Source organism: Acanthaster planci, linkage group LG10 (genome assembly GCF_054643075.1).
Source record: "Acanthaster planci isolate LZ-2023a linkage group LG10, COTS_SCS, whole genome shotgun sequence".
Taxonomy (NCBI): Eukaryota; Metazoa; Echinodermata; class Asteroidea; order Valvatida; family Acanthasteridae; genus Acanthaster; species Acanthaster planci.
The window spans coordinates 4151053-4177562 of record NC_141786.1 but is presented as its reverse complement, the minus strand read 5'-3'; the positions used below and the strand labels follow the sequence as shown (position 1 = coordinate 4177562).

General features: G+C 42.8%; 1 protein-coding gene and 1 long non-coding RNA gene across 4 annotated transcripts; one reads left to right on the top strand and one right to left on the bottom strand.

The window, feature by feature from the left end:
* Positions 1 to 948: 948 nt before the first annotated feature.
* On the bottom strand, positions 949 to 26510 carry LOC110986494 (unhealthy ribosome biogenesis protein 2 homolog). Of its 3 annotated transcripts, none has more exons than XM_087142292.1 (27): positions 26379 to 26508; positions 24032 to 24182; positions 23160 to 23286; positions 21790 to 21909; positions 20087 to 20233; positions 19805 to 19950; positions 18209 to 18353; positions 17871 to 17935; positions 17388 to 17640; positions 16423 to 16505; positions 15447 to 15639; positions 15231 to 15325; positions 14393 to 14726; positions 13394 to 13624; positions 12281 to 12400; positions 11801 to 12135; positions 11101 to 11302; positions 9530 to 9799; positions 9202 to 9333; positions 8232 to 8871; positions 7694 to 7779; positions 6939 to 7070; positions 6014 to 6127; positions 5589 to 5774; positions 4555 to 4655; positions 3124 to 3235; positions 949 to 2571 (listed from the first exon to the last, which is right to left on the bottom strand). In XM_087142292.1, the coding sequence occupies exons 1-27, from the start codon at positions 26410 to 26412 to the stop codon at positions 2416 to 2418; spliced, it is 4710 nt and encodes a 1569-aa protein (XP_086998418.1). In that variant the 5' UTR covers positions 26413 to 26508; the 3' UTR covers positions 949 to 2415. The 3 variants fall into 3 exon arrangements, 2 of the variants coding, with proteins under 2 accessions (XP_086998418.1, XP_086998419.1); XM_087142293.1 differs by lacking the exon at positions 26379 to 26508 and adding an exon at positions 25639 to 25754; XR_015426734.1 differs by having other exon boundaries at positions 2535 to 2571; positions 4544 to 4655; positions 26379 to 26510.
* LOC110986496 (uncharacterized) lies at positions 4649 to 7070 on the top strand. The gene is made up of 4 exons (XR_015426735.1): positions 4649 to 5465; positions 5583 to 5791; positions 6032 to 6240; positions 6932 to 7070. It is a non-coding gene; the product is annotated as an uncharacterized LOC110986496 (long non-coding RNA).

Here is a 26510-nt window from a genome sequence, read left to right as displayed (position 1 = left end):
TGCATTTCTCTGCTAACTGCCGTAAGCGAATGACATACTGATCTATGGTCTCATTCGGCTGTTGATCAGCAGTATGAAACTGATATCTCTCATACAGTACATTTCTGCTTGGTGCAAAATGTGCCTGTAGCTTATCGAGAATTGTTTTGTGGCTTTTCATCTCGTCATCTGTGAGCTGAAGCTGCTTCAGAATATTCTTGCACTCTTTTCCCATCACACTTTTCAGAGTAGCCACTTGGATTGTTTCATCCTTTTTATCTAGTTCTACTGCTTTGCAATAGTCCTCAAAACTTTCTCTGAAAAAGTTCCAGTTATTGGCAAGATCGCTCCCTTTACAGTTCATGGCCTCCGGCGGTGGAATTTGATAAGCCGCCATCATGCAAAGTCGTTTATGTCGTTATTCAATATGCGTGTGTCGAGAATGCATGCACCTACGTAGCAATGCTCATGTACTATCGCACATGACACTGTAATTTCGGAAGTGTTGTTGACTTACCCCCGAAAAAACCTCTCTTGTTCTCGGTTAAAGGCTGGCTACTCCACCACTAAGTTAAGCTCAATCAAGTCTCTGATATTTTCTCAATATATCAGTTCACTTCTGACACCATGTTATGGGTTCTAAAGCTTAACAAAATAAGGACACTCCACAACGACTGCGATGTCTGCCATGTCTATATTGTGCCTGTCTTCCACATCACACTTGAACAGAGGAGGGCGCTATAACTCTTTCCTAGACACCGACAAAAAAGCTGAACAATTGGTGATGTTCTTATGTCCGCTCATAATCCAATTCTCGGACATAAAAAGGCCAAATTTTTTACATACGCCAACCAGGAGTTACTGAAAGTCACGAGAAACGGAGTGTCACTGAATGGTTTTGAAAGTACCATCATCTTTTCACACTACAGTACTTCAACAAATCAACTCTCTCAATAGGAACAGTATTTTTAGTTATCTAAACACAAAACTAGTGTTCTTTTACTTGATTAAGAAGTTACCACGACAAATACGTCAAAATTCCCGAGTACCACTTAATAACCACACTGTATCTTTACCACATGTACTCCCCAAAGTTGAGGATATGATAAGGGCCTAACCACGTCCTTCAGGACTTGAGGACCAAACCGCCGAGCCTGCCTGCTTCATGATCAAGATTCTAAAAAATGTCGATTTTCAAAAGTATCATTATCACTGCCAAGTTAACATGCCTTGGTCAAGTTTCAGGCGTGACCAAGAAATCGCCAAAGACGTTGAAATTAATCTAATTTTTCAGTATTATATTTCATTCACCATCCCACAAAATAATTAGGTACAAAAATATTTGGTTTTACCAGGCAGAATCCGAGATCATCTCATAAATCCATCAAACAAACGGGCTTCAGTTCGCTGATTCGCCCTAAATATAGAGCAGTGAGGTTAACACGCTTCATGCTCCTCAGGCCTTACGGGAATGACATGTTGTTACATTTATTTCTACATCAATTGCAATTGAATAATTAGATTTGTTCTACACCAGGGATGGCTAAATCAGGCTTAAAACAACATATGTTTCAGCATAGCATGACAAAAGATACCGTTGTTAAAAATTTGAGGTTACATGGCCCTCTGAGGATGTGAAGGGCGAAGAACAACTCGAAACCTGAATCTCGTTAAGGTATTGGAGTTCCTTTACTGATGAACTACTTGTTAATGAAACGCTTAAAAGTTAATTTGTTGAGTTTAAAAACAGTTCAATTACAAAGCCTGATGGTGTTGCTTCTTATTTGAAATTTGGAGACGGTTATGTGGTGAAACACATATGCAAAACTCAATTTCTAGTGCACGTCTATACCCCCATGGGCCGGTGAGTGACCAGGATGGACTGGCATAATTCAGTTACTAGTGCACGTCTATTTCATCCCCCAATGGACCTGAGTGACCACAGGAGGGTCTTCTGGTCAGTCCCTTGGAGTACAAAGAATCTGGACGTGCACTAGTGACCACACTGCCTCACCATACATGCATGTGTACGGTACTGAAAAAAGTTATTAGGTTCGTATTTCCAGGTTTTTATTTTTGCAGACTGTTTTTAATGTAAACCTTAAACGGCTATGATTATCAGCTGCATACTTCCATAATGTGAATCCTTATAAGAATTTGAAACGAAGAAAGTAAATGAAAGTGCATTTTGCAAATTTGGAATCAAACATATCAACTCTATCCACCTGGTTTGGAAACAGTTTTCAGAAACTGTTTAATCTCACCCAAAGATATACTTTTAAACAATTTCATTTTTCTCTTCAGGAATCAGTTTTTATCTTTTAGAATAGCTTTATGTCAATCGCTTTTAGCAAACAAACTGTTAAGATGATAGTGAATGTCCAAAAACTAAACAAATGACATAGACACTCTGTAGCTTTGCTTTTCCGTGAAAAGTCAAATTTTTCCTGAATATCTATAATATTTTTGGAAGTCCGAGTAGAATGTCTTGAAGATTTCCTTGAGATTGCGGGGCAAGTTGGCATTGAGATAATCTACTGCTCTCTCATCACATACGTCCAGGAGATTGTAGACACCAGTCACCAAAGCTTTCTGGTTGGACCAACCAAAAAAGAAAAGAAATACAGAAAAACAAATTGTTCTATTTACTGGAAAACTGAGATGAATATGGTGTTAATTTTAACGAATGGTGATCACTTTTTTTAAGAAGTGCATGTCAGATTTAATGCCGCGATTGGTGTTAGCTCTGTGTATTCATTCATTGAGAAGTACAGATATTGTTATGAATACAAACATGAAAGACAAGGCACTTCTCTGACGTCAACCAGCTTCAAAATAATACAAAAATTGGGTTCCAGGACCTATCATAAGGGGTTTTGTTTTGATTAACCATTTGTAAGAAACAAATCAAGGTTCCTTGTGATTTCTTGGTTACGATAAGTAACCACAAACATACATTTGGGGGACCTATTCAGCTTGATCACAATGCGTCATTCTGCGGCATCTCTGCCATGCAAATAGCCGGGAGAGGGGGAACCACTTTCTTCAGGGAGGGGGTCTAAAGCACTCATCATCGACCAAACGTTCACTCTGAACAGCAGAAAGAGGTGAATTTTTAAGCCGGGACTTTACTTGAGGGCTTACTTTGAAGAACGGAAGCAGCGTTCCCTGCTCCAGCTCAGCGATGTAATCCGAGACCAGAAAGACGGCGAGCTGTTTGATCTCATTCTTGTGGCTGGCGAGCTGCGTCAGCAACCTGCCATAAAAGTAAGAATTCATTGTTACCTTGAAAAAGAGATGAGAAATGATGGGGAGGGGATCATCGTGGAGTTCCACTAGTCTGGATGGCATTTTTGACCAGTGATTTAAATATCTCCAAATTCTCCAACACGAGTGTTCAAAGGCTGATACTTGTTGGCAGAAGCAGAGGGCTGTATACCTCACTATTATTCAATTTAGAGCCTCCAAACTACATTGGAGGCAAAGTTAAATACATTGGACAGAAAGCCCCCCAAAAACCAAAGCTGCACCCTTCGTGGAACTTTTCTGATGAGAAACTGGGGATTATTTCATTGCCAAGCAGTTCTTTGTCACTAACGTGCTATGTGGCAGTGTATAAAAATGGTGGATCAGTAGCATCGACTTACCCAGTGTTGAGGTTGACACCTTTTAAGACCATCACAAGACCCCAAAAGAACACAGGACCAATAGAAGTACCTCCAGCCCGAATTCAAGTCACAAGCTATTCATATGAACTGCAAAGAAAGCATCCTTTCATTGCCGTCCAGCCTGTAACTTGTGATTGTTCATTTGACTGGTGTTATGTCTGGTCTTGTGTTTAGTGTTGTGACTGGTTTTGTGTCTGGTCTTGAATCTGGCTTTGTGAATAGGCTTGTGACTGGTCTTGTGACTGGTCTTGTGTCTGGTCTTGTTTGGGGTTTTGTGTCTGGTCTTGTGTCTGGTCTTGTTTGGGGTTTTGTGTCTGGTCTTGTTTGGGGTTTTGTGTCTGATCTTGTGTCTGGTCTTGTGACTGGTCTTGTGACTGGTCTTGTGTCTGGTCTTGTGACTGGTCTTGTGTCTGGTCTTGTGACTGGTCTTGTGTCTGGTCTTGTGACTGGTCTTGTGTCTGGTCTTGTGACTGGTCTTGTGTCTGGTCTTGTTTGGGGTTTTGTGTCTGGTCTTGTGACTGGTCTTGTTTGGGGTTTTGTGTCTGGTCTTGTTTGGGGTTTTGTGTCTGATCTTGTGTCTGGTCTTGTGACTGGTCTTGTGACTGGTCTTGTGTCTGGTCTTGTGACTGGTCTTGTGACTGGTCTTGTGACTGGTCTTGTGTCTGATCTTGTGTCTGGTCTTGTGACTGGTCTTGTGTCTGGTCTTGTGTCTGGTCTTGTGACTGGTCTTGTGACTGGTCTTGTGTCTGGTCTTGTGTCTGGTCTTGTGACTGGTCTTGTGACTGGTCTTGTGACTGGTCTTGTGACTGGTCTTGTGACTGGTCTTGTGTCTGGTCTTGTGACTGGTCTTACTATGGTCTCAACTTCAACACAGGACTGACCCCTCCCCCACCCACCTTCCTCTAACCTTTCCATGTTCTCTGCACACATATACAAGTCCTGATCGCTCAGTCTATCAGCACAGTCGCGCCTCTGCTGGCCCCTACGCATTAGAGCCTTTAGAAGATGTGAACACTGACGTTAAGGGAAAACAGGAGAATGGCCCAAGTGCCATTCGATCAGAATCGTGTGAAGATTTCCAACGTGTAGCCAAGAAAAACCAGCACAGTGCATTTTGCCACAAAGCAAGTTGGATTGGTGCTTGATTTCGTACTACATGTAGCTTTTTCCAGAATTTGATAGCCTTCCAAATTGTAGATACTAATCCTGAATTGGAGGACTCTATTCAACAAGGACAAGCTGTGAAAACTTTACAACGTAACATAACCTGTGAGCCATACCATATTCCGACTTTGCCAGACGTCACAGGTTCAACTCCCACTCCAGTAAATTTTTTTGCTCATCTTTGTAATTCTTTTTATCAGAATGAAATGTGTAAATTGGGGATTCAACAGACTTTTTTACATTTCTCGGCCCAAATTACTGTGAAAAGAGCACATGAAATCTGGGCTTGCCCATGCATAAGCAGTTGGAAAAGCGACCTGGCCACATTCTTGACAACTATTGATCTGCTAAAGTCTGTCTGTACTTCAGGTATCACTCAAATTTCTGTCGAGTGTTTGGCTTTCATGTTTTCTTTACTCAATCCAATGGGCCTCGAGCTGGGCCAAGAGAGGGTATGCGCTATTTTCTTAGCAACAGAGACCCTTTTGGTGAGAACTGAACTTTGCTGGTTCACCAACGACTGGGGAATGCACACGTCCAAGTCGCATTGCTGCCAACAACTGAACACTCCCGGCTAATGCGGCTCTCTTCAACTGATGAAGGAGTGCTTCTGCTTGAGATGGATGCTAAACTCTCTCCAAACCCACTCCAGCGGTATGTAGTTTACAAATAAATAGGGGAATAATAAGCATAATGACATGCAAGCATTTAAGTAGCTAATCTATTTCACTACATGTGCTACGATTTGATTTTAAAACACATCTTTCTTAGGATATGCTGTAGACAGGCGAGGTAACTGGCAAGTGAACTCATCACGGTCCTCGGGTAGCCAATCAGAAGGCTTCTCAGAACTTGGCACAGTGTGTTGAAGGCCAGTGGGAACTCGGCATCGGTCACCATGGAGAAGGGCACCATCAGGCAGAAATACTGGGCATGCATGGCCTCGTCCGGTGACACTAGGCACTAGAAATGAATGAAAAGTGAGTAAAGTGGGGTACTGTATAATTACAAACAACATGAAAGTTGTGCCTTGGCTCAATCTGTGAATAGAAACTTGACTTTTGGCGGGGAAGGGAGAATAAGATGTCTTAAATTGCACCTCCCAAGTTGCAGGCCCAAGTATTTTGATCTAGTGCTTTAAAATACCTCTACAGTCAAACCTGAATGATTGTTTCTAGTTAATTCAGCATCTCCTTTCCTACCTTTCCTTGCCCTGTAAGACTGTTCACAGCTTGAAGAACTGAAATGGCCACAGTGCCACCAACAGACCAATCCTTTACAGCAGTCTTCAGCACTTCCAGCAAGTTCAACATCACCTGTGCCAAAACCGAAAGGAACCAAGAAACCATAGGCCCACTCTTCATGAAATAAACGTGGGGACGACTGGCAACGTGCCCCACCAATACCCAAGCCCTATCCTCTATCCAAAGTAAGTCTAGCTCAACAGGTACTTCTACTTTTCGCTTTGTAATATTTTAAAAATTCTTTTTTAGATCATCGTCTCTCCCCATAATGACATCTTGACCAATCCTGGGTCAACCACGAACGGAGTCATTATGATTTTCTACACAAACAGTTTTGACTCCTGGCTGGAGGCTTGAATTAACAAAGGATTAAATGGAGACCACTGGCTTGTGGCTGTGGCCACATTCCACTGACATGTGTGTCTACTTCTAGCCACAGCCAGTTGATCGGGACACCGCTTTGTCTTACATTTTGCCCTTTCATGGTTTGTTAAACTTGTTAAACTTGTGGCTGTGGCCACATTCCACTGACATGTGTGTCTACTTCTAGCCACAGCCAGTTGATCGGGACACCGCTTTGTCTTACATTTTGCCCTTTCATGGTTTGTTAAACTTGTTAAACTTGTGGCTGTGGCCACATTCCACTGACATGTGTGTGTACTTCTAGCCACAGCCAGTTGATCAGGACATGGCTTTGTCTTACATTGTGCTCTTTCATGGTTTGTTAAACAGAGGCAAATCTAAGGCTACACCAAGAGAGTCGCCACAAGAGGGACATAGCCCTTTCCGGGGGGGATGTAATTTACATCACTTTTCCTACTTTTATTTTTCCTTTCTCTTTTATTTTTTATTTGGGGGGGGTGGCTAATGTCAAAGGGCGCACCTGAGGGATGACGTCACCGAGTGCACCCTGGCCCTTCTCTGATGCAGCGCAGCTCGTTGGTAACAGTTGCCAAGCAACCAAGGGACCCCGCAGATGTGAGCAGCTATCGGCATCCAGCTCCCCTTTGAGTGACTGGAAGAGAAAAGATAAACGGGCATGAACAAACCATCCGTCAATGCAATTATGGGCAAAAGATTGGTGTGTGGACACTAAATCGACAACAATGAACACTATCAGAGCAGCTGTCACTTGTACGAGATACGGGTATCCCAAGACCAACTTGAAAGGAAAGGGAGAGGGGTACTTCAGTCCTCTTTGATAAAAGCTAATACTTGAATGATGACGGCAATTGCGAAGGGGGGAGGGGAGTTTGAAAAAGACGAATGCGATTGTTATCGAATGAACGGTGTAATGTGTCCACCTGTCACGCTGCCAAGCAGACCGGCGCCCAATTTCACAGCACTGCTTACCAATCAGCAGGAAAGCTGTGCCAACTGTGGCAGTAAAGCACGCTGCTGGTTGAGAGCTCCTTCACAGCACGGATGTGCTGGTATTTGGAAGCCCAAAAGGATTTCTATTATTACTCCACCCACTCAGGCAACCTCTTCCCCTGGAGTTAAATATGCTTTTTGGTGGGTTTTTTATACTGCTTACTGATTTTTTCTCTTTGGAAGCAACGGAGCCTGCATAGTCAGAAATTCAGGGGTTAATTAGAACGGTGAAATTAGGTCCAGGTGCTTCGCTGAACAAATTACCAAGTCTTGCAGAAGATCGCTCAGCAATGAGCAGAACTGAACCACGTCCATGGTCTGGATAAAAACTACAAGGGTGCTCTTTATGTCTGCAGAAGGAAAAAACAATGCGCGGCATTCTCATTAGAAAATGATTTTTATTGGTAAAACTAAGGGAGTGACAAATGAACGCAAAAAAAGTAGATTGAAAATGAGGAAATTTGGTCATATCTGAAACGGTGTTTTCCACGCCTACAGATGGCCAAAAGCTTGAAGAAATATCTTTTGGGATTAACTTGTGAATTTAATTTGCGAATGAATGAAACAAACTAAAATGAAAAAAAAAAGTTGAAAAGCAATATCCCATCATCCTAAATAGAAATGTTTTGATAAATTTAAATAATTAAAAATTAGATACAAATGGACTAAGTAAACTGAGGAAAGAAATAAGATTACATGTACATAACACTAACAGCAACCGTCCAACTGACAAACCAACCAAACATCTGACAAACACACCGACTGCAAATAAAGGTTTATCAGAGGTACACAAAGCTATTACCGTCCATAATACTCTTGCCCAAATGATCCCTGGTCCCCATGAGTGACACCAATGCCTGCCACATCTCACTGGTAGCCATGCCCACTGTGCCCGCATCACAACACAGACCAATGAAAAGGCTGCTTGTCTGCATGAACGCCAGGCATGCACAAATCATGAGGTTGCTCTCCTCAGCTGAGCCAAGGCACGTACAAATTTCCTGCAATACGGGGTTCAAGACATCAGTCCACATCTCCTTGGTATCAGGTGCCATGACAACGCTTGTTTCCATGGTATCCTCTTTAGCAGCTGAATCCCATTCAGCTCCTGATTCCACAGTCGAGGTCAGATTGTCTGTTCTGACTGTCCGCAGAGTGAATTTCATGAGAACTGTCCCAACATTCGCCAGACAGGTTAGCAATCTCGGGCAGGTGCTTGCACCCCGATTGCGCCCAAGCACACCGTTGAGCATCTTTATGATTGGTTGTTCCAAGTCATATGACCAATTGCTCCCCGGGGACCCAGGTGAGCCCCTGCTGGCAATCAGGGAGCTCAGAAGAGCCGTGGCGACTGTTAGAAGTGGAATATTTGCAGACAGGACTTGCTGAGAGTTCCTTGCGTGGGAAAGGTGTCGGCTGAGATCCTCCAACTTAGACTTGATCTGAAATCAAGGCAAAATTTTTCAAGAAACCCAGAAAAATACCAGTAAATAGTGCATTGTGAGGGAATATAACCTAAACATAGGAGTTTACAAGGTTAAAAATCAACAATTGAGTTTTTTTCTGTCCTCGGCATGGGGGAGAATAAAAAAATAATCCTACTCATAAATGGTACAAGCTGGGAATCGAACCCAGGACCATGCTAGCCCCCCGCATATGCACTAGCCATCTGTACCACCCTGCTTCACTATGAAGAAAAACTGCATAGTGAAAACTTATACATAAAAGTTATTGTCCAATCATAATCCTTCACAAGGAACAGATATTAATACCATATGAGAGTAATCTTTGAAAGAAGTTTCCTGATTGGGCAGCTGCCGCAGTCGTTTCAGCCAACAGGTGAGCAGCTCTTCTGTGATGTCGTTCAATATGCCATCAACCTCTTCAACACTTTTCCTGCTCATCTAAAAAGATATCAAAGGATACAGTCAGACAAAGGCAGGCTAGTCTTTCATTGCCTGAAAATTCATACCAACACGCAATGGCCACTTTAACCGAATGCTGTCAAACCTTGTTTTTAATTAAGGACTACCCTGATATATAAGTTTTGGAATGAACTGTACTTTTTAATGGCTCCTATCAACTGTTATAAGCGTGCACCTTCTTCTTGTTGGAATCAATGAATGATTTGGTCACTGAAGAGAGAATACTCCAGACATCAAGGCCCGTGAGAAATTCGGCCTTGTTGGCGATGCTTTTCAAAATGGCTGTCTGTAGCTGTCGGCACAGCAACACGGCTGACAGGTAGGGAGAACCCGGGGCCTCCTTCGGGGAAGCAACGGTGAGGGCGCAGTCGGTGGTGAGCAGTCCCAGCATGCATCTGATCTTGTTGTTAGGCAGCAGGTGCTGGAGGGGCAAGTAGCACAAAACCTGCAGAGTAAACAAATGTAGGGTTTGGTTTGTGAGTGGTGATGTTGGGGCTGTTCATCCAAGCTGAGAGACCGATGTATGGGATAAATAGTACCAGGGTCTGGTTCCAAATCCTGAAGCTTAATACTCGTAAACACCAATATAAGTAACTCAGGAACTGTTTAGAGAGAGAAAAGGAGAGATTTTAAGCAGCATTAGTGGGGATATTTTTAAATTCTACACCATGTGGGCTACATGGAAGCAAAAACAAGTTTCACGTTTATGTCCACAGGTTGTTGAATATTTTGGGTTGTATGCCATTTGAATGCATCTTCATGTTTGCTTTTCTTGATTTTTCATTTGGAACTTTGGAGGTTACCCAGGTACATGTACCGGTATGCATACATGGGTTATTCCAGAATTAATGGTCCAAAAGTGTGACATTTTTGTGTCCCTGTTACATCTGACCTCTGTTACGTGACAACGAAATATTCCCGGAATTGATTTCAAACTATTGCTATTTGTTTGGCAGGTAATTTGCATTAATTCATCACTCTTGGAAATTTGAAAATGTGTTCCGAACTTATAAAATCATACATCAGATGTGACAGGGACACACATAAAATGGACCACTAATTTCTGGAATTACTCATATATATTTCAAGAGGGACTATCCACTTCCCTTAAAGTTCACATCACTGTCACAGAGACTTACATGTACCTGAGCCTGAGACCTTTTACAAGTCAAAATACACCTGCCTTCACTCCAACCAAATGACGCCTCATGTATTCCTACTATTTGCTTTATGTAGGAGCAATTTTACCTTGCACAGTCAGTGTGATAAGCAGCTTTATCAATCTGTGGTTAAGATAAGAAATTTCTCAAAGCGACGCAAGCGTGCAAGAGACATGAATGAAAAAAAGGTCATGCAGGCATTGTGAAGTAAATTGCTTTAGCGTAGAAAAGTCACAGAAGGGCAACTGGCTAAAAGATGTCCTTCACACTGGTTCCCCAGCACTGACCTATTGCTGTTTACAAGTTGGTCAAGCCCCTCAGACAACCCTGTGGAGGTTTGAAGACTGAGTTTTATTGGTCTCAGATTTCGCGTGCCCTGCTTCTATTTTATCATGTAAATGACAATATTCACAAGCTACTCTGACAAAGTTCTACCAAGACAGGAACACATGCTGCGCCATGTCCACAAAACATGCACACAGCATGGGTCATCAGATTACAACATTAGGAGCACTAGATGAAAATTTCCAAAATCCTTCAAGCTTAGTCCAAGAGAGCCCAATGGGTTAAGACCACTCGTTTCTACCTTCAACACATCTTCCAATGATCTCCAAATGCTAGGCTTGCCATGGTAAGCTGGCTTGCCCCTCTTAGCGCTAGAGAGCAACTTGTTACAGTCCAAGGTGATTTCTCTCAATTTCTTCGTTACTGTGTCTCCCTCATCACAGGTAATCGTGACATCTGCCTCGGCCAATGCAAGAAGAATTCTTGCACAAGCGGGGCCGACACTGAATAACAGAGTGGAAAAAGCGGGGGGAAAATTATGTGTCATTCATCACAAATGCACTTTTCAAAAAGTCAAGAAAAAACTAGCAATTACGTCAACTCAGAGAATTCCACGGCAGTATCTAGTAAGTCAGAAGTAAATTCACAGGCTGTTTCACAAGTGCTAAATTAAGAAGCTGTAATGCAATAATCCATCTCTCTGAGGTCATTCCAAGGGTAACGATCAATGTAGAGCATTCAAATGCATTTAGTCAGATTGTCACTTAAAATCTGTTGGAAGTATGCTCCGACCATATTCCATCAAGGTCCAAGGATGATGAAGGAATGACAACGATTTTGTGTGCATTTCCATGGTCAGAATAAGATAAACATGCAAATTTTTTGATGGGAAATATTGTGTCTTTACATAAGAACTCAGTGTTCTGATCCCTACACATATCATGCTCATTTTCCAAAACCTTTCAGAAAAATGTATCAGAGTCCGAACACTACAGACTTACCTCAGTGACCCAATGACCTTTGACAGTTGACCTAACACCGAGGTCACCAGGGCTATCTGAAGCTGCCTAGACTCCATGAAGAATTCGCTTTCAACAAATTCCTCACACATTCTGTGCAACTCCATATCTTGGTTCATGTCACTGTGAGTGTTAGACAAAAGCTTCTGCTGGTCTTGGAGACTACCAGCAAGCCTCGAGTCTGTACCGCAGGTCATCAGCACTTGGCAGAGGAGACTAGCAAGGGTGGTGATTTGGTGAGTGGGGAGAAAGGGCAGGAGAAAGGGGAGATTCTCCAGCAGAACCATGAGTATTGATTTTCTTGATGAGCTCGGTTTCTAAAGAAGATATAAAAAAAATAAGGGAAAAATTACAGTCAAACCCAAAATTACGAACAAACTCTGTAAAATGAACACGTTATTCTTGTTTCTTTTCGAACTACATTCCTGAGCAGAAAAAAAAACGTCCTGAATGTTCACTTACACTTTCTGTGGCTTTGTCGCAAGCTGCTGTTGCCATGGCAATAAGAGATTGTCGTGCCACATCAGACCCTATCTCACTGTAGAGCAGCAAGGCACGTGCTTGCTGGACAGCGAGGGAAACCTGCAAAAAACAGAAAGTCAGACAAAAGTTCAGATACCACGATTCATTTATCACAATTATCTGAATGGTCGCGTAAAGTGCTCTTTGCTACGTTGTATTTTCAAAATGTCGTAAATTGTAATTGTTTTTAATTTTAAACAAACGTTCTTTCTGGTGTCAAAGAATTTATTCTGACCACATTAAAAAACATTTTGTCCTGTCATTTCGTAAGAATGAAACTGGCAAAAAGTTATCTCGAGTTATACCAGTTTTATTTGACTGATCATGCAAAATACCGGGCTTGCCTTATTTGTACATTTTACTTTACCACAGAGGATAGGCACACAAAGGATGAGAACCTTCTTCCTGTCCTCAGCAGTAAGTGCCTGGGCTTAGTTTATGGGAGAGTGGTACCTTTTAGTTACAACAGGAAAGGATGAAGGAAAATATGATTGAGTGGTGCAAAAACTATTAGTGACTGGATCTGACAAAATGAGCGCCAGGGCCATATTTTCAATACATGGAATCCTGTTTTACATTGCACAAGAAAGAGCAAAACGAGTTCTTTGTTTTGATGGGTCACCCGGTTCGGCATACCAAAGAAAATTGACAATATATGGGTTGTAAATGTTGAGGGTTCGTGTTGATTTACACGGTGCAAGATTTGCTGGAAGGCCTTTCACTCAAAATCGTTCTGGGAACTTGTGACTCAGTTTGTTACGCTAAGCCACAATTGATGTCTACCTGTATGGATCTCGAGTGTCAACCCAAGCCTGTCTCTCTGTAATCAACGAGGGCCTCCCTGTGCACAGGGGCCATGTTTCCATATATCCCTGTACTGATGACGCCACATTTTGCATTACGCATGTACTTTCCAATAGTGCTTATTTAGTAGACCGTGGACCGTCACTGGCTTCGTCGGAAAGTGCATGCGTAAACAAAGATCGATGTCATCAGTAGACAGGCCTAGAGATGCTGCTAAAAGAGTACGACGTGTGGGTCATCATCCAATACCTGCAGCAGGGCTATCTTTTCCTTTTCAGCAAACAGCCGACACACGTGTGACCATTCCGCGGAGGTTCCGTAGGTATGCACAAATGAGAAATCCCCAAACGTCAACGCCTCGCCTACCACGGCCGAGAACGTGTGCCTGTCGTGGTAGTTGGTGTGTTGGCCCAAGAGAAGGTGCAACTCCCCCCACACGTAACACAGGAGAAGGGTGGCATGGACCTGACCAATTGAAGGCTGGAGAAGGTTACAACCAAAATTAGTGTTACCGGTATAATGCTGCATCGTTATATGACAAGTGGAACATACTATTCTCTGTGATCATCCTTGCCACTGGACTCACAAATATTCACTGCTTATAGTGTGGTGGGTTCATCCCTCGCAAGATCTAGTGATCTAGAGCGACCATTTACACCTGTTGGGTTGCTTTTAACTAAGAACAAAGCATTTGACCATAACATTTAAAGGGAAAACATAAGAAAGAACAAATACAGTGTGTAGTGTGGCAAAAACAACTTTATGCGCTCCACCACAAGAGGGCGCTAGCACGACCAAGCATGTCCGTGCCATTTACATGAGATTCTGGCTCGCGCTCACATGGCAGTAATGTATAATGCACTGCCGGTGCAGGTCTTGAAGGTGCAAACGTAGCGTGAACACACTGCCCATCACAGTGGGCGCAATCGGGGCAATATTAGAGATAACCAATAATCATTAACTAATAGTCAATAACCAACATATGTCATGTAATTTCACAACATTAATATAGACAGCTCCAAGGAGATGGCATTCCTGAAGGGCCATCAAACTCTCGCACTCGTTGTAACTTGAGTAAGCATGAGCATTCTGGCAAGTCACGACACCCAATTGGTCGGGGAGGAATGTGACACATGCGTATCAGCTGAGTGAAAACTGGATGGCTCTGCAGTAAAGGCTTCTAATTATTTTCACCAGATTCGTCTATAAGATCCCAAACAAAATATCTGAGGTGTACACGTGCATTACCTGTGATTCCTTGCAGAAATGCAACAGGGGTGCAAGCACTCCATCTTTGGTTTCACTCATCAGCTCCTCCACCCGCTTCAGTAATGGAACGGTCAGGCTTCCATCCACCAATCGCACGCTCCGCAGGAAAAGGTTGAAAGTCGCCGTGATGGCTGTCAGGTTCACCTCCGACCTTCTGTTGCCAGGCTTGGACCTTTTGCGTGGGGGTGGAGAGGGGTGAGTCGGGGCATCCTGGGTGATTTCTGGCAGGTAGTTGGTGAGGAATTCATCCAGGAACTGTTTCCAGATGTCCAGGGTAAGCCCAGGGGGTAACAACTGGACACTCTCTGAAAAACTGCCGGAAAACAGCAGGAAAGAAACAGAATATCACAAACTGAAAACTACAGCTTTATCTGTAAACTGATATCATTGTTCTCAATCACCACTCATAAACGCTCATTACTCGTACGCCAATACCAGCGGTACAACCGTACCATTGACCGATCTCAAGCAGCCCACTAGACAAGTCCAACCACCATGAATTAGCATGCCTTGGATGCTAGACTGAAGTAAGGCTTACTAGAGTTCTTGATTAGACTTGCTGTCCCAACGAGCTTGTCTGAGAGTGCAAAGCATGGACCAGACAACCCTACAGACTGCTCCTGGGAGATGCCATAACTATGGTGGCCCTGCACTCGCACGCTTGCTAAAGCTTGACGGAAGCAGGCTTTTGGTAAATCATGACACCCTATTAGTCAAAGAGGCATGCAATGCGCGCGTACCGTGCCACCTCTCAATGAGCATGGTGCCATCGCAGTAATGGCTTCCAATTCTGGTTACCAAATTATAGTGTACCTACCCAGCAGTAAACTGTGTTGGATACACAAACACTTCTGCATCAGCTGCTGCCAACGTCCTGCAGACTTCCATCATGGCAGAGATAACCCGATCAAACTGCCAAAGACGAAAAAGAAAAGGTTACACAGCTAGAAGCGGGAATTTGTACAATAAAACTGCACATTTCACATAATAAGTGCTTCCAAAATGGGTAGAAAATTGAAGCTCAGAATCCAACCTGTCTCAGTTTGGTGTAGGTGGCCAGCAACTTCTTCAGGAAAATGTCCCTCTCCTGTTGAGTGGTTGACGCAAGGATGGCCTGATCGGAACAACAGAGGGCCTCCTTCAAGACTGACGTCAGTCGGTCTTCCAGCAAGAGGTGGTTCATGTCCAGTGCTGTGCTGAGACTGACGTACCACGCTGGATGAGAACTGTGAATAAGAAATGGTTGACGTTTTGGCGTTAAATTTTATCCAACAGATATAACCAGAAGCGCAACTGGAATTTCCTAATCCGGAGCCCTGCTAGATGGGCAGCAAGTTGCAAAGTGTAAAACTCTGAGGGACTTTATTCAATTAGGTTGTCAACAGCTGCAGCACATTTTGCAATGAGTGGCCAATTATATTTCTCTCCACAAAACAATCTCTCAGTCTAATGTTGGCTGGCAGGTTTAAAAGACTTACTCTGGGGCCATTTTGGCTTGATGTAGGTTCATCTGGCATCCTTGGTAATGCTATCAATGGTAACTTGTCGTGGACCCCAACACTGGTGGTAAGTACTGTAATGACTATTGTACGGAGCAACTGCTCCATGACAGTCCTTCCACACCAAACCGAACACAGTGGCTTTCTGCCATGAAAGGGGCCATATTGAAGATGTCCAGTGAAATGCCATTCTTTGTCTATGGTTTATAGCCTACTGCAATACTGTTGCCCTCTGCATGCTTGTCACTTTGACAGCTGTTTGCTGTCGTATTTGAGAGGCTGCCAAACAAAATAACCCTTGGCATTAAGATTAAGAAGGGGCAGGAGCTGTCAACGAGATACATCTTTTTCTACTTTTACATACAACCACACATAGTCTTTGATTATGTTAATTCTTCAAAAATAAATGATTCCTGTCCCATTGAGATGTGGCAGAAATATTGTGAAACTTGTATTAATAGTTTTGAACACAAAAAATTCAGAGAGTTTTTGTTCGTATGTAAGAAATACCTATCAGCATAGTTGACGAGTCTGCCGATGAGGGAATGGAGCCAACTGAACTGGGTCTTACCAGACATGTTATCAGTGGCAACCTGGGGAGAGAACAGTTGATAGCCTGGTTACTGAACAGTTACAGAACGAAAATTGAAAAATCAGCGTCTGGTTTTGAGTAACATTTTCAGGTTGATCTGGTGTAGGTTCCATGTGTGGATGATGAGGCCAATTTGCTACATAGCACTGGATGGTAAATGCGTCTATTCCCAATCGGGTATCCGCTCCAGACAGGAATGACAGAGGGTGTATTTTACGAAGCCAAAAAAGTCCTTTGGTGGGAATTGGGGTTTGTCACATTACTCATGGAACATGATGAGCATGCGAAATCAATTTCTGTTTGAGTGTATGGTCGTTGCGTGTGCACCGTGTGCATGCAGCAGATTGATTGGAACACTTCCCACCAAGCTGTCTTTCCTTTACAGGTGAGGGAGCACTTTAACTCTGGGCAGATTCTCAAAGACAATCCCTAATTGTAATGTAACAATGCGTAACACAGCGGATTATGCGGCACCATGTATCATGCTGGTTAGTAGACATGACCCTTCACACTACACAATTATGTAGTCCGTCTTGCTTCCTGCTGTTGGTACTAACTACTACTTACACGTAACTCCAACAATTAACAGCAACTTCGGATAACTTTTTCTTTCTGCTGAATTTTAGCAGAAATGGGTTTATGGTATTGATTGGGGCCTGCACAATATTACATGTGCACACAAATGAAGCATACCTATACAAATGTGTCCCCCAATGACAAAAAAAACAGTATGATTAAAAAAGTCAAACACTGCAGAGTAAATATTGAACTAAAAGGGAGTTTTTATGAGTCGGTGCTTATAACATGTGAAGGGTGTTAAGTATCCAAGCGAGAATTGTCGCAGCGACGAAAAGCGAAACATAGGCCTGAGCACAAATCTAACCTCGTAAATACGTTTTTCCAGGAGAACTTTGAGGAGTTTGCCGAGGGCTGGCTGGCCCGCAGTCCACTTGTCAGACAGACTCTTTTCCAGCTCTGAGAACATCTTTCCTGACACCCTGTCTGCGACACCACCTGAGGTTGTTTGTTGACTGTCAACTCCAGTCATGGCCTTCCCATCATGCTCCTTAGCTGGCATAATACCCATGATGCAACAGAGTTTGCAGAACATGGCAAATGTGACATCACTTGGGTATCTTTGTGAAAAACAAAATAGTTCAAGATCAAGGAAAGCACTGACACTGTTAATCTATCATGGACACTTTAACAATTGCTGAGGTAATCCCTGGCCTCTTTCTAACCATTTCACCATGATAAAATAGAACATTCTTGCGATCATGGAGAATAGTTACACTATATAACGAGTGTCAACGGTCAGTGTTTGCACATGCGTATGTCTATTTTAATAATAAACACGTTAACTTACTTCTGACTAAGAAATGCTCTGAACACAACAGGCATACCGGTCACATAGCTCAGGGAAACATTTTCCTGAAATGAAGAGGTTAAGAACGAGAGAATCTTTAAAAAAAAATATCTCATTCCAAATGTGAACATGATAAACAAGTTGCAAAAATTTTCCACTTACCACAAAATGTTGGGACTGTTTGTTTCAAAGGAACCTGGATCTCGACCATTGGTCCCAATGCCGGTTGCACCATCCATTAAGCAGGTTCTGGTGTCAGAGAACCAATGCAGGATCACTTATCGAGATCCCGAGCCATATGAAACAAACAGGACCACTAGAAAGTAAACTTTGATTACCTCTTCCTTGGTGCTAATTTTTGCAGCCATGTTTTTCCAGAGGGAGGAGATACACTCAAGTAACAGCCGCACTTCCATCCGCTTCTCGGTGACCACCTGACCTGGCACCGACCTCAGATACTTAGTGTGACCTTCCACAAAGTCTCTGTAATGCACAATACACAACAAAAGAATGGCTCCTTGTAAGGAAAAAGAAAGTGGAATAGAGGAAGGCATATGTCTGGCATCTGGATTGTCTTCAGTTGGACCAGTGCGCCCTCCTAATCATGGGTATGGGCACTGGCTAATACCAAAGTTACAAATAATGTGAGTGAAATGCTAAGTATTGTGGGTAGTCTCATGTAATGATCAATCTGTCCTAATTGTGTGTACACATACCATACCTATATGAATATGCTTCTCCTGACTAGTCAATCGAAAATCTATCCAATGACAGCGTATAAAAGATAGCAACGGCAGTCTCTAGTGATGGGGGGGTTGTGTGTTATGAATGAAGAATTTGTGATGTGGGACTAAGCTACCCAGCTTTGAGTGAAGTGTTTCCCGATGTCTTTCTTAACAGTGTTCTGGTGGACAGGGCCCCAATAGAGGCTTTACATGGTAGCCATCTTGCAGGGCAGTTCTTTCATTCAACAGCAAAACCTCCTGTGTGCATACCCAGTGGAACAAAAGCACTGGCCAGCAGAACGGCAGCCATGCAAACCCTCTGTTGGAAAGCTTGGCCATACCAAATGTGCCAAGGGGAAGCAAGCTTCGGTCTTGACCAGTAGCAAATAACGATAGGCACAAGCCGTCGACAGATGGAGCCACACAGCTCTGCAGGTTGATTTCAGATGCAGCCTCATGTGTCAATTCACGAGTAGTCAAATCACAAACTATGATTACTTGTGGTTCAACATGGTTCTGATTACGTGATGTAGATTGACAATGGTTGGACGGGTCTAACCAACTATTTGGTAAATCAAAGATTGAATTGAGGTTGACTGCATTGTTGGCTGTCAACCAAAGATCATATAGCGCCGCAGAGTGGCACAAAATCGAGAACTTCAACGTGAATACCCATAAAGCGTTGTAATCACCTAAGCACCATTTGAGCAAGCAATACGCCTACTCCTGGACGCTAATGCACAGACACACGCGCTGTGCCAGGCGCGCACACCTGGAAAGCATGTGCGTGTCTGCACCTGTGCAGTAACATCCACTGCGCTGCTCAAATGGCTACCATGGTGATTACACCTATTTGGCAGAGTTCCCCTTCTCGGCGCTGTTAGACCTTTGCCATCAACATCTCACTTATTACAATATACAGCAGTAAGCCAGCAGCCAGTTTTAAGAACTAGAAACAATCTTACACCATGCGTACATGAGTAAGCAAAACACAAATCGGTGTCAAAGCTTCATAATGTAGCAACCCCAGATTTCAAGAAAAGTTGTGAAAACTTTCCTTTGATATTTCATTTTTATGTATAAATTACCATATAAATTGGCAATGACTGACCATCAATGGTGCCCTACATATTTCTCATAAACAACCAACAACAGATATTACCTTTTTGTAGACTATTAGTCCAAGAGAAGAGACTGTAACCTACTAACCTGTTGAAAAGCCCGCTTGCTACAAGATCTTGAATACATTTTAATGTGTCATTAAACGACTCATTTATTGGTTCGTCGACACTTGAGATGGTGTGATTCAGCATCAATAATGGTCCCAGTAGTCTCTCGTAGACGATGGTGAAAACCTATTCATTTTTACACAAGAACAAAAGTAATATAGCAAAAAGTTTGGTTGGCAACGGAAAAAAGCAGGCACTTTTCCTTAATTAAAATAAATTCTGAAGTCATAACAGCATGTGATATTGAGCGAGTGGCGGGCACCTTTCTAGGGATGGGCTGCTGTCGCTGTAGTACAGCAAAACTTGCAAAGGCCCTCTGGACCAGCGAATTCAACAAGGCAGGAATGCTGCCATGCCCTGTCCTCAAGAACTCGGTCAGCAGGGAGATCACTGCAGACAGAAACTGCACCTGTTGGTGTGAAACAAAGAAAGATTAACAAAGAAGCCACACATGTGTTAATTGTTTGATTTATATGAAAAATAAAGGATTCTTTCTAAGAGTGATCCCTGTTTGCCAATGACTTTGGGTGTGATCACTGGCTGCACATACATGTACACGGGAATTACTGAGTCTGACTATAGACCTTTATCATGATACTCCATGTTTGTCTTGTTCCCTGTAGACAGATTGGCAAAAGCAATACAACTTCACATAGTGATAAAAGGGAACAGATTATTTTCCCTTCCAGCCGAGATCAGTTTGGTTATATTGGTTTGAATGGTAGAAAAGCAAGATGGCTGCCCCCACAATAGAGGTCTCTAGAGCTCTATATGTATATTAAATTACAAAGTGCAAACTCACTCTCCAAAGTGAAGCCTGCTGGGCCCATGTGCATTTATGCACAAGCCTTTAGTTTCAAAGTAGGCCTACATGTATGTCCACAGGGAGGACGAGGAACAGTCCAATAATTTAATGTAATGACTCGGTTTCTTTGTTCATGTTCATAATGGAGGCAGGCCTTTTGAAAAATCCTAAAAATGTGAGCGGTTCAAATGAGAGGTGGGGTCATGGTACCTCAATTTTACCATTAGGTGTTACTGGAAAAATGGGATTTCTTGATGGCCAAGGGGCTCAATGGAGAAATGAAGTGAGTCTTCAGTTGCCATGGTAGGGCTAAGCAATTTGAATAATTCACTATTCGAATATTCGTTCGAATGTTCGGTCTTACAAACCAGCCGACTGTTGATGATTAAACATGTACAAAAATCACTTGCAATAATGCACACAATTGTACATTATGATCAATATAATAGCTTCTCACGTCTAGGAGTATCTCCAGCCATGATTTAGCAAGATTTAAAAGATGAACAATACTTCTCACCCTGTTAAAAATTTCTATTCCTTTTTGAGTCCTAAGATTTCAGTTTCTTTTCATTTGAATCGGCGTGAAATAAGCCTTCACAGTGCAATTGTTTTCATTTAAAACAAAAAAAATTCTCCCTTCCCTTTCATGAATTTTGCATTTGAATGTTCAAATTTGGAAAATAATATTTTAATATTCGGATATTCCGCACAGTAATAGAGTGGTGTAGGTTCTGCACACTGGCCAGGTGGCTGAAACACCCATTGCAGAAGCACAGGGATCAGTGACTTTGGTAGTGAACCATTATCTTTGCAGCTGACAAAAAGATGACACATTCACTTCAGTGCTCCATGGCATATTCGTTGTATTGAAACTTTACCTAGCAAAATCTTTTAAAATCTCCAGGTAGATTTTAGCAGTTTTGTAAATCAAGACCATCACATGACTGGGTAAGAGATCAGTCATCACAAGACAAACCAAAAATAATAGGGGAATAATGACAAATCAATGGTTTTGCTGCAGCTCATTTGAATGACGTTTGATTTAACTAGAGGTCTTGCACTGGTCAAGCACTGTCTTGAGATGTCTTAACAGGCCTTGACTCTACCACTGGGATTTATGCAGATACAAGAGTGTTAGGAACAGCCCACGATGGACGTACCTGGTGGTCTAAGGTGCCAGTGATGATGCGCCCCAAGGATGGGTGTGCCACAAGGGAGTGGCAACATCCGATGACGAGTTCAACATTGACGTCCTTCAGTCGTAGGCACCTCAGGATCACCTGGAACAGAATTGAACATAAAGCTGTACCATTAAGAGAGTCACTCATCCAAGAAACACCAAATCGTTTCAAGTCCCTGGAAACATTCTCTTGACATGGGCATCACTAGGATTTTTCAAGGGGGGGGGAAGCACACTTTGAGGAAGGGAAATTTCCAGGGTTGGGGGCAAAGAACTCATCAGCGATACCCGGAATAGTGGAAGAGGGTCAAGTTGGATTTTTTGGCCCAGTAAACAAGAAAATCGTTGAGTTTGATCCCCTTTCATCTCTTTTTTCAGTTTCTAAAATTTCCTTTTCATTTTTCCCCCTTCTTTTTTTATATGTTTACTTATTGTTTTCAGGAGGTAAGGGGCTGTTACCCTTCCTGCTCCCCTTGTGACACCCATGTACCTAAAACTAATCTGAATCTTCTAAAATCCCCCAAAGAACTTGTGACCCAATGCCACATTCTTTGTACTTGAACTTTCAAGGGATAACAAACTCCATTCACATGTACAGTTTTTCTGAATTTTAATCATGTTATCTGGAAATATGCACTCTTGGATTCTTCCAAGGGTTTCATTTTCCACACTAGTGCCACGTCTGCGGCCCCAGCTGAAACTAGGACTTAGGACCAAGGCTAGGGAGCCCCTTGAAGCCAGGTGTCTTCATAAAGGCAGTCAGGGATCATCTAGTATTGTTTCACCTTAGCCTACAAATGAAGTCACTTCAAGAGATTATATGTAACCGAGATAATCTATTTAATTTATTTAACAAATTTACAGGAGGATTCGGGCATGCAATACGGGCATTTCACAAAGGTGCGCCACCTGGAGTTTGCAATACGGTTGCCACTGTACACAATGCGCATTTGAATGGGTTGACACGTTGGGATATGTCGACCAGCAATGCGGATTTGGAAAGGGTCAACACATTTCGCACATTGCGATTGGCCAATGCACCGGAAACTCTTGGTGGCACACTATTGTGAAACGCCCATATTACATGCACCTCTGGGAAAAATTAATTGCAATTCTGGGAACATGTTTAAACCTGCATGGAACTTGGGTGCCATTGCATGCATCAACTCAGAGGGACTGCATTTACAGTGATGGTACCTTGTGTCTACTTGGCCCAAACTTCCCTGATCCTTGGAACGTTTTGGATTCGGAAGGCTCTGTGATAGGGCTGGATAACAGAATTCATGCAACTGTCAGCGGCATGACTTTAGTGCTGAAACCATGTCAAATATCATTTCTCGCTCCACTTACTGGGAACAGACTTGGCCTAAGAGACAAGGCTTCCGCACGGCTGCCCATGGTCTTCAGTCGTTTGCTCCGCAGCGCATCTCCAAGAAACTGCCACAGTCTGGGGACTGTAAGGTCAGGAACACTGAGCCTTGAGGAAAAATAACACCAAAAGTGACAAGTATTCACCAAAAGCAAAACTTGAAAATTGTACTTATATTTACAACTGTTCTTGTATTAAACAAACTCGACACACCTTCAAAATATATATGTTTATCAAATATTTAAGCCTCCTACATACTCCTCAACTTCAGACTCCTACACAGGTACATCTACTTGTATGGGTAACCTTGGAATCTGGTTTCCGATATTTCCCACTAATGAAGTAAGCTGTGCATAGTGCCTCCATTACTGCAGTACCGAGTGTTGAGCCCCAACTACATGCATAATCAGTACAAGTATTTGGGATTGTGCCAACTAAACAGTGCTGTAGTTAGGCTGCCCAAAGGAAAAAAAACATTTCTCAACCTTTTCAAGTGTTTAGGGGCTCACCCTTGGTAGAATTCATAAAACTACATATTGATTAGATATCTCATCCTTGTAACAAAAGGTGCACTAAGGTAGCACGTGTTGCCAACGTGCATAACATGCATGGCAATGGCAATTGCTATAGCTGGGTACGCTATACCAAACGTGGGCTCGCAAACTGCAGCATAAAAGTTGGGGTCATCCCAACTATACTTGGTACCGATGCTTCAACATCACCATTTATAAACCATGCTGGAATGGCTTGGCTGTGGCAATTACACATGACTCAATGGGAAGTGGCTGCAGCTACTTTCATGTGTCGGTGCATGAGTTCAAGTCGTGGCCAAATAATTCGGACAAGCCCGTACTTGCTTGCATTGGATAGTGAGTTGGCAGCCCAATCCATCAGCACCTGCTCTTTGTTGGGCAGGATGCACCTGGGCGACACCCAAGCAAACCTGGCCAGGTCAACTTTAGTCTCCCAGGGTGTGTCAGCATCTTTCAACTTATGATGAACCCCTGAAAGAAAAAGAAAAACATTTACTCTGTCCAGTCGCTCCAACCATGTCAAGTACAGTCGTACCGTTAACGTCAACACACCATCAACACCTTTGAAAATGACAGTACCACACATTATTAAAGTACGGGTCAAAACAAGACTTAAGGCTTAAAATGTAAAGTTGAACCTTTGAAAATTGAAGTTCACATTTCAACAGGAGCTCGAGGAAACGAGGAAGGGGCCACGGCTTGTAGCAAAAAAGTGCTACACCGTAAACTTGTGCACAAACTCAGTGCTACACAGTGCTGCACTGTTCTACGCGAATGTGTGATGCTTTGAAGTCTACCAGTGAACTTGTGCTCATTAATGCGCATGGTCAGTTCTGCAGCAGTGTAGCAGTGCTGCAAACAAGGAAGACCGAGTGGGTTCTGTCATCTCATTTCTGGCTGCACCTGGTGCATCCTGCAAGTATCAGTCCAGTCACACATCTAGGATCGCCATACGATAAAAACAAGATTCCCCCCCCACCTCCGAAAACGATCAAATTGACGTGTGGGGCTACATGTACATGCGGCTTGGCCATCAGCCCACAGCATGTGTACGATGTACCATGTGACACATAGTGTACAGTAAGGTGCAATCGTCATCAGGTAGAGGACTTCTAGCATAAAAGCTCAGATTTAAAAAAATAGTTGTTCTTAAGTTATAAAATACCACATTACATGGTTTTCAAGAGCTACAAAAGCTCAACATGCTCAAGATTGATCTCACTAGAAAACTGGATTGAAAAAGTGGATTTGTGTCGCCAGTAGTTTACTTCAGAGAATGGATTCAAAAAGCAGATACTCAGTATGACTCTGTCTAAAGAAAACGGCCAACAAAGCACATGGAGGTGCCGTTTTCACTCCCAACATTCAGTACCCAACATGCTCTAACCCTAATGCTCTGTAAATTTTTTACAGTGTTTTCTCAGTGAGTGCCTCAATATTTTCACAGAAAAAGTTGACTTATGTTGTAATATTATTATTAGCAGCGTGGGATTCAGGGCCTCCGTTAGGAACCAAAAATATTCTGGTTTTTATGAAAATTACAGACATTCAATTGTGTGATTCAAGTAATTTCAATTCAAGCCTCGTTTCCCTTCCCACAGTGCCTTTCTAGTTTCTACAGTACCACTGTGCACATGGCATGCCGAATGCAGTACCACTCAGCAATAGGCATGACAGACACGTACACACTGGTACATTATGTATCAATCATGTGCACTACGGCCGTACAGAGCTATGCTGGCCACTGCCACTAGACTCCAACGTTAGATCTTCATTTTTTAGGCCAACATTGTCATCGAAAATCTTTAAATTGTACCCAAGCTGCGTACAAAACAGGATAACGATCACACGCAAATTCCAACACCATCATGACCATGATCAACCACAGAGGAACACACGACACAAACTCCACGTGTGACAATCATACCTGCGTAGGGGATCGCCATGTTGGGGCCGGGACAAAGCTAATAAGATGATTTATCTAATGAATACTCAACAGGTACATGCGTAGTTATTGAGTATTCATGAAGCAGTATTAAGGCATTTATGAAACGGGTGGATCAGGCTTAGGCTGTGTCCGAAACGGGCTTCCTGAGCTACGGCTAGGTCTATTGTCTCCGCGTCTCCACACATTTCCAATGGAGCGAAGACCTAGACCTAGCTCTAGACAACAGATTCAGATGCAGCCTAAGCCTAATCCACTCGTTTCTTAAACGCCCCATGACGCCACTTCAGTTTAAACAACGCCCACGAAGCATTATGTTTCGGCTACGCCCCCTGATGATAACTGCAGAGAACGTACATGTACTGTACATGTACTGTACATTTGTACATGTACATGTACAATGTACATGTACATAAGTACACGTGCATAATTTTATACGCAACGTTCATCATCCAAGCTGCACTGATATGTGAGTGGACCCTGTCCTTGCTCTGTGATGATGTGATCATGGAGGAACTGTGTTTATATTCCTCCATGATGTGATCAACTGTCAGTGGCGCATTATGACAAGTGCATTAAGGACAAGTGATTTTGGATATTAAGATCGTCTGTCTTTGTTTTGTCCCACAACATACATGTACTGCCATTAAAAAATGAACAAGAAAACTTAAATCAAGAATCTCAATTTAACAAAAACGACAATTTCATGATGCAATCTTCACCGGCCACCAACGTTGCAGCCCATGTGATCCCCATCTGCGACCCATGCTGCGACACAACCTGTCCCACGCAGTACTCCAACTGGATCTTATATTACCGTCATTGTTAGCAGAGTAGGCTACGTTTAATCATTT